At 43.1% G+C, this 9,258-nt stretch overlaps 1 protein-coding gene across 1 annotated transcript; it reads right to left on the bottom strand.

Moving 5' to 3' along the window:
- Positions 1–3,885: 3,885 nt before the first annotated feature.
- Pmar_PMAR024700 (hypothetical protein) lies at positions 3,886–8,120 on the bottom strand (the record flags this gene model as incomplete). The annotated part of the gene is made up of 10 exons (XM_002764496.1): positions 3,886–3,927; positions 4,385–4,489; positions 5,392–5,503; positions 5,926–6,006; positions 6,054–6,143; positions 6,550–6,672; positions 6,718–6,786; positions 7,319–7,437; positions 7,805–7,927; positions 7,983–8,120. The coding sequence occupies 10 exons, from the start codon at positions 8,118–8,120 to the stop codon at positions 3,886–3,888; spliced, it is 1,002 nt and encodes a 333-aa protein (XP_002764542.1).
- Between the last annotated feature and the right edge of the window lie 1,138 nt (positions 8,121–9,258).

Below are 9,258 nucleotides of genomic sequence, written 5' to 3'. Positions count from 1 at the left end.
ACAGTCGTTACTAATTCACTTATCAAATTCAACCACCACTTGCAGCAACCACAACCGCCGTCGAAGACGACGACGACGATACACCACCCAGCTTGTCAACTATATCCTTGGGAACCGCACTCGCACGCATCTTCTCCAAATATTCGCTGTGCGCTCTCGCCATCATATCAAAGTCTCTGTCAATCAGTTCACTCCTCCTTGCAACCACCGTGGGCCACACCGAAATCATCAGAGTCACGACCGAGGTAACATCAACCGTAGAGGAAGCTGCTAAGTCACGCTTCAACAAGGCTTCCATTACTCCCCTTGATCTCTCATCGATGACCGAAACAGGTACTGTGACCGCTGGCAGGTCCAGACCGTTACAGAGGAGTTTCCACCGGCTTTCCTCAGCTACCACTCTGACTTCTTTAACCGACACATTGCCTTTCCACGGCCGTTGCTGTGCGTGAAAGACTATACCAAAAGTCCTTGAAGTCACCGAGATATCATCCGCCATTATGAACGACTCTTGGTCGCTCCCTCGTATTCGACAAGTGGTTTCACGTAATCGATCTACAACTTCTCTCGCTGTTTGGTACAACAACCACAACTGGCTGTTCTCGTCTAGCTCACTTAAGCGGTAGTCTTTCCCCTCACATTGCAAGCCCACTCCAGACGGTCGAATTTTAACAGCAGCTTCAGCAGTCGTCGCAGTAAACACGCTGACCCAGCCTCGCTCAGGGTAACCAACTCTTACAACGAGACCGTTTTCCAATGGCACTTCGCAAGGCTCAAGATCTTCCGCACAAATGACCACACTTTGCAAATGTTCAACCACAGGGACCTCCATAGTGTTCTCCGTACTTATCGATAGAAAAATGACGAACTGCGAGCCAAAACACACATTGAATTCAAACTTCCTCGCTCTGGTGATTTGTCCGGTGAAATTGTCGTTTCCTTTTCCAGAGAGTCGCTCACACTTGCCATAGATCGCCTAACGTTCCTGATAGCAGTCGCTAGAGTTGGCGAACTACTGCTACGGCTCAACGGGGGCTTGCCAACTGTAGACGATACACGTTTCGACTCAGTCCTAGCTTGTAGATAACCGAGTAAAACATCGTCATCTTCCCCCGAGGCTTGTGGCGGCTCAGGTGTGACTTCAGTTTCTTCAATAGATTCAGTCGTTGCTGTTGGTGTGAGCTCCAACGACACCTCCGTTTCAGGCACCTCGGGGTTAACAACCGTGAACTCCTCCACCATAGATCTGAATAAATACTCTCGTTATGAAGCCACCGATACAAGGCGAATACCTGCTACGGCGATGACTGTGATCTTGCAGGCTACGTAGGGGGCCGAGACTTGCACTCCTCACTGCTCGTTGGGCGGGAACTCGTAAGGATATCACCGACCTGCGAATCTGAACGCAAATAGCAACAGCAACTCTTAGCAATCTTTACTGAGCGAATCTCATCTAATCTTTGCTAGATTCGTTGCTCTTGCGAGTCTTAGCAACGAATGAGAACATCTATATGGAAAACACTTTCACATGCCGATGTGGAACGTGTTTGTCATTATTTTCGTACAAATTTGCCACCCGTGATCAAGTGAGGGCTCTAATGCCGGGATTTAACAAAGTTACGGTATGAATGAATACGTTTACATAAATTGGAGTCATTGCAAAACTTCACAATGAGGTAATGAGAAGAGGCGAACTTGTAAGCACTGAAAACGATTTTGATTTTTTTCCGCAATTTCAGAATTTATTCCGATTTTTTCTTTTTTTTTTCTGACCATTCACACCTGCATTCCCCTCGACGCTGGTGACGCCTCATCAGTACTCCCATCACACGATGACGATGAGGAGCTGCTGTTGCTGCTTGCACTGAGCTGGTCATACTCGGTCCTCGGGACTTCCATCGAGGAGTACACCGACGATGCGAGGGAGCTCGAGAGAGAGAAACCGTGAGAGCCGCCCGAAGCGGCACTGTCTCGTAGGATGGCCGAGTCAGTGGTCATGATAGTTCGAAATTAAATATACTTACATTAGAGTTTCACCCTAGTGATATGAAAAACACTAGTGAAAAATATGTTTCACGACTACTAAATACCACGAATATCGCGTTTTTCACTGAGAATTATTCGACTTCAAGTAAAGCGAATAAAACTCCAATAACATATAATTTACAATATCAATTCATTTAGATATATTCATAACTACAATGTAATATAAATTTATTGAAGTTTCACCCACGATATGAAAAACACTAGTGAAAAACACGTTTCACACTTCACTTGAGGAAAACAACTGTGTTATCGGCCACGAAGGCATACACGTCTAGAGTTCACCCGGAGTATTACGCCACTTCACGTAAAACGGGAGAAACTCCACTATTATGGAAACAGTTTTACTTCGAAATTGCCGTTTTAACCATCACAACAATCTAGTTATATGGTGGAGTTTCACCCGTTTGACGTGGAGTGGCGTAAAACTCGGTGAAAAACACGATATCCGCCATATGCAGTAGTTGTCAAATATGTTTTTCACTAGTGTTTTTCATATCACTAGGGTGAACCTCCATTATGAACAACGACATCTCGAAAAGAAGTATTTTATTATTTATACTCATTACCACATCTACGCCTATGATTATAATCACTCTGAAATAAAACATTTATCCACTTACGCGATATAACCCCATAGTGAGGCGGAAACAACATGAAAAAGTGCAAAAAAATTCGATAAAAACATCGCACATTTCCCCACGAATTCTTTATTCTTTCATTGTACCCTTTTACCCAAATTGACAACAAAAGATTCGAAAACGGTAAAACTTCAAGTAGACACGAGCGTTAACCTCTGCGGGCAGCATCGATGAGTAATGAAGCGCTGTGACGATGTAGTTCCCAGGTCTGACCACGATGGACTTCGCAATTGTATATGGAGTTTGTCGATCCTGCGGGGAAGACCTACACACAACGTGTGATACACCAGTTTAAGGAATGGCGTTAATATGAAAATCGGGAAATTCTTGTTGGTTTCTGTACACGATTGCCCGAATTCGTATGTAAACTTCTGTAACTAGCGGGAAATTTTCTTTCCAAAATACCGATATGGGCTAATTTGCACATGGTCAACTACGTGAAATTTCTGAGAAAATTTCGGGAAATTTTTTTGGTTTCTACCCAAATTCGTGTGTAAAATTCTATAATTAGTGAGCAAATTCCTGAGCTCCGATGAGGAGAGGAAACACGAATTTCACTTCGTGACGAGTGAGCGAAAATTTCAACGACGCAGATTTGCAAAATCAAAGTCGGGATATCTCACATCCATAATTTCGACGCTAATTCACATGCTTACTTTCATCCAGAATACGTCATGGGAAGAAGGCGGTCGCAAATAGAGTCTTTTGCCCTCTTTTACAGTTCCCACTCCGGGGCCTTTGATACCTCCCACGGGTATCTACGGCATGACGCATGCTACTCCGTAGAAGAAAGAGCGTCCTCACTTAACAGCTTCGAATATAATCGTTTCGAAGTAGAATGTAGTAGTTTATTATTAGATCGATAATTTACTGGAATTTCTATTCGGAAGTATTGAGTTTTGTTGTTGTTGAAAAGGAAAAAAGAATAACAACAGGCAACAACAGGGATCAACAACAACAACAACAACAACAACAACAACAACAACAACAACAACAACAACAACAACAGGGATCAACAACAACAAAACAAAACAAAAGGCAGAAAAAAACGTGAAAACTCTCCCGTTGGTTTACCGCACAAATCTGATCCATCCTGTTGTACAATCGTACGGTTAGATCGCCATCATTTCTGTTAATCAACGTCAATGGTTGCGTTTTCCGTACGAACAACTCGTGCGCCAGCTTCTGAGAATGCCAAAAGTTACTTGTCAGTGTTGGAGGAATATATGTTCGCTCTACCCGCCTGAGCTCACGAGTTCACATACGAATTCGGGTAGAAATTTTCAGAAAAACAACAAGAATTTTCATATCTCGGCAAAGCACCGCGTGTGAACTATCCCATATTGCAACTTTAAGAATAAGTTTTCCACTGAGTGTAGAAGTTTACTCACTAATTTACGTAGGAGTGTACAGAAAACAACAAGAATTTCCCAGAATTTTCATATTTTCATCAATAAACGTAGCAAATTATCCCATAGTGTTACTCATAAACAACAATGGAGTTTCACCCGTTTTTCGCGAAGTGAAATGTGAAATGTGTTTTTCACTAGTGTTTTTCACATCACGGGTGAAACTCCAATGAAGTTCCAACCGTTTTACGTGAAGTGGCGTAAAACTCGGTGAAAAACGCGTTATTCGCGGTGATATGCAGTAGTCGTGAAATATGTTTTGCATATCACTAGAACGAGCTTCCACCTTACTCTAGTTTGCGTTTCCAGTTCAGCGTCGCCCACCGATGGTATCAAAGTAGACCTCCTCGAGGCTCGATCTCGCGAGATCAAATCTCCTTCTTTCCAATTAACATCCTGAAGAACATAACCCTGCGTGAATGCTCACTATTCGCGGGCGAGCGAGATTACCGGAACATATGTTCCCGAACCATCTTCCACTGAGTTGATGAACAACCTCGTATTTACCACTTTTTTGTTGCGAGAATCGGGCGAAGCTACCTGACACGTAAAATCCAGAAACCTCTGAAAATTTCTGGATAAGTTCGGGAGCAGTAATCTCCAATATGTGAAATGTGTTCGAGAAAAAGGAGCGTATGTTCTTCTTGATATTTCTCGTCATTTTTTCGAGTTTTTTGATCTGAAACTTCACTGAAGAACAAATAAACTGGTAGATTGAACCCGTCATAACTGTCATCACCGTTAGTGATATAAAAGGGCGAGCGAGATTATGACATACCATTAGTGAGAGCTACTCAAACTCGGAAGTATTCACGGGGAGCGACAACAGCATCTCACTCTGTGTGAGAGGAAAATAAAATGCAACATGGTCAACTACATGTGTTGGTGATGAAAATATGAAAATTTTTGGGAAATTTTGTGAAATTATTGTTGGTTTCTGTTCTCTTCGAGGACGAACTCTCGAAATTAGTGGGAAAACTCCCGAGCTGAGCTGAGGAGAGCGAACATATATTCCTTCAACACAGTATGATGTTCTGATATGAAGTTTGACGCATACCGTGCCTGTCCAGTTACTGACATAGCTGTTGTTCGCTTTCTTCAGCTGAGCCTAAGAGTTTCCTCACGAATTCGGCTAGAAGAGTACAGCAACCAATGAAAATTCTTCGAGATGCGCCCACAATTTTCATATTGTCATCACCAACACATGTAGTTGACCATGTGCATATTTTCCGCCCACACTGCCTTGCGAAAAAACGTCATATCATAACCAACTCGACGTGCTATCTATTCAGCCCTACCAGTTTGAAAATCTTCGGCTTTTCCTCCGCTTCCGAGACAGAGTCATCGTAATACTCAATGAATGCCAGCTGGGAGAAGAAGATACTCCCAGCTGCCTTATCACCACAGGAACTGAAAAAAAGGAAAAAATTTTTCCACAAAATAACAACCGAAAAATTCACAATCGATAGTCTCACTAACAGCATAAGCAGTGTTGAAGGAATATATGTTCGCTTTCCTCAGATATATACAGTGTTGGAGTAGGAATATATGTTCGCTTTCCTCAGTTGCTGAGCTCAGGAGTTTCCTATACAGTGTTGGAGTAGGAATATATGTTCGCTTTCCTCAGTTGCTGAGCTCAGGAATTTCCTCACTAATTATAGAATGGCTGTACACAGAGTCAGATCTGTGCGTTACACGTTGCGCGAAAACGTGTCACCAGCTTAGCTCGTCATACAGACCTCAAATTCGCTTAGGATTTTCAACATCATGCACCATATTATACTTCTATCGCTCAAATACTACACGGGTCCGATTTTCGAAAAAAAATTCACTTAGCCATTTTTCGCCTAATAATGCGGTACCTGTCTAGATTCTCCACGCGCTCCAGCAGAGTCACCATCGAGCTTCTCCACCTAACATGAAGAAAAGAATCTTCACCACCACTGAGAGCGGCGATCACCTGTCAAAAGTGCTAGCCTCCAGCTCGGCCATAATCGCCATTCCCAGTTGATAAACTGCTGAAATTAGCAAATGTATGGCGAGGCGAACGCTGAAGAAAAAAAACGGAAAAAAATAAATATTTCACATTTCACTTCAGTGGAGTTTCACCCTAGTGATATGAAAAACACTAGTGAAAAACATATTTCACATTTTATTGCGCGAAAAATGCAGTAGTTTGGCATTTTCCATGATGAAAACATCATTCGCTTTCACTGCTGAAATTTCCGGTAAAAACTCGAAACGTAAAACTCATTGGAGTTTCACTCTAGTGATATGAAAAACACTAGTGAAAAATATATTTCACGACTACTGCATATCACCGCGAACATCGCGTTTTTCACGGAGTATTACGCCACTTCGCGTAAAACGGGTGAAACTCAATTGATAATCTCCAAAATTGCTTTCTACAATAAAATTCAAAAATGCCCGAGCACGGGATCGAACCAGGGACCTACTTGATGACGCTAGAGTTGTTGATATCAGCACCAACAGTGACTTTCAACAACTGTTGCAACCACGCTGTCTGTGATACAGGGCTCCAGCTACTCAAAACTCCATCGTCGAATCGTGAGACATACCTACATGGAGTGAAAGCGGGCGTTTTAACACGGGTAAAAACACACCAAATATCCAACAGCGCGTCAGCTAACTCGTCCAGAAAAGTTGTTGCTAGTACGGCTTCGTCCAGACACCTGACAAGTTCAAGAATCTCAGCATCAGCTAGACCGATACAACTCTACCGTAAACTGTCGCGATGCTCACCGTGAAACCCAAGATCAAAATTTCTGCACGCATGCACATACGATCCTATGTCAGGAATAATCAGCGTGAGAAAATATGCACATGCTCAACCGCATGTGCTGGTGATGATATGAAAATTACGAGGAAATTTCGGGAAAATCTTATCGTTTTCTGTACACTTCTACCTGGATTACTATAACTAGTGAGAGAATCCCTGAGCTCGGCTGAGGAATGTGAACACATATTTCAACACCGGGGATAATATCGACATTCACGACTTGCAGTGAGAGCCAGTATTGCAATTTACGTTCGCTTTCCTCAGCTGCGCTCAGAATTTTCCTCGTTAATTACAAAAATTTATATACGAATCTGAGTAAAAATGTACAGAAATCGACAAAATTTTCACAGAATTTTCTCAGAATTTTCCATTTTGTCACTAACATAGGCGTTTCATCATTTCCACATGGGAAATTCCAAACTTACTTTTTCACGCGAATATCCGAGAGAATTCCAACGGTGACAGAGGACGCATCAGCCGAGCCGGACATGTCCAACAGCAACTCCGCGAGGAGCTGACGTAAGTGAAGTAGGATTTCTTCAACCTACCAAAATTGCGTCGAAATTTACAGCGTAGAGAATTCACCCAGTATGGAAAAATATGAGCTCACGGCTGTATTATGAAATTTTACATTCGCGTTAGGAATGTACGACAATTTTTCCACAATTTCCTCATAGTCACCAACAGGTGTGGTTGACCGTATGCATATTCGACCACACCGATTTTGCCTTTTTCAATGTGAGCATCGATTTTTCGCACTAGAACATCCGTTCTCATATTTCCACATATGAGATCAAAGCGAAAGGTAACCTCATAAAATGTACTATACGTGTAGGAATTATATTATCGAGATTTGTAGAAAAAATACGAGAATGTGAGTTTTTCACGCACGATTATATCGATTTACTTACCTCAGGAGTCGCTGGTTCCGGTCCAGCCAGAGCTTCCGGCAGCGATTCCGACAGCCCCTTTATCAGAGCCCCCGTCGCGCTGATGCTGTTGGACACAGCTCGCCTGCCAGCTGTGAAGAATGCCTGAGAGTATCCATAGGTTACCACTCAAAGATTCAAAGCATGCCCAAAACCGTACCGAGACTCGTGAAGTGGTAGAGGGCGGTGATCGAGATGATGTTGCTCGACGAGATAAGGAAGGGTCCTCGTCAAAGACCGCACTGCCAGCCCAGGAGTCGAGCAGCTCCGAGTCACTTTCAGGTTCGGCTGATGACATGAAGTGAAGGCTTCAACTGATCGGGGGAAATATGTACATCTTGCCATCTACATATGAAAATTCTGGGGAAATTTTGGGAAATTTCTATACGAATTCTATACGCTTTTGATCAGTGTGGAAACTCCTGAGCTCAGCAACTGAGGAAAGCGAATATATATCCCTACTCCAACACTGTATAGGAAACTCCTGAGCTCAGCCGAGGAAAGCGAGCGTATATTCCTCCAACACTGTATAGGAAACTCCTGAGCTCAGCTGAGGAAAACAAAGATATTTTCCAACACTGACCCGACCTATTTTGAATCTTGTCAATCGAACCTCAAAGATACCTTTGTGCGCACAGCGAATATTTTCCTCCTTTTCTCCTAATAACGCAAAGCCACGGAAGGACATTACATAATTTTATGAACACAATAGGAAGCACTCGCAGAATAAACGTCAGAGACCTCAGCAGTTGACCTCGCCAGCCGCATGTACAAATCTGGACCTATTTTGAATCTTGCATGGGCAACCTAAAGATACTCTCATAATAAATTGCCGAATTTTCCCGCCAGTCCGATTCGGACGTTGTGAATATTTCAGACCTGCGTTGAGGAAACTGCATCTTCCTCATTTCGATCGACTTCCAACTCCAACGCATATTCGCTGGATCGCCCATTCGGTTGGTAACACCACCACCATAATTCTCGCAGCCGCTCCATGTTCGGGGCGGGAAAGCAGGAAGAGAAAAAAAGAGAAAATTAGCTGTCAATTTCACAGAAATTTCCATAAAATTTTTCGACTTTTTCTTAAATTTTTATGAAATTCTATTCTAACAGCTCCAACACAAAACCCCAGCACTGACTCGCCCAAAGATATCGTCACTTCTAGAGTAGTCCCCATCGATATCACCAGTACGCACGCGTGGACGAACTGGACATTCGCCCTATTGAGCTGGCTTCCCAGGAGGGTCCATGTCAGTAGCCGCATGATCACTCCTATAGTAGGGGAATACTCCAGAATCACTCGTTTGCCCAGGGCTCCAGAGATGCCGAGAATCCTGACTATGTGCACTCTAACCCAAAACCCAACATTTGATCGAAACGTTATTGGTAAGGAATATATTGACGTAAGGCCAGTGTGCTCAGAAAGTCCTCCGAGT

Source organism: Perkinsus marinus (assembly GCF_000006405.1).
Source record: "Perkinsus marinus ATCC 50983 genomic scaffold scf_1104296977064, whole genome shotgun sequence".
Classification (NCBI taxonomy): Eukaryota; Perkinsozoa; order Perkinsida; family Perkinsidae; genus Perkinsus; species Perkinsus marinus.
This window is presented reverse-complemented; position numbering and strand designations above follow the sequence as displayed.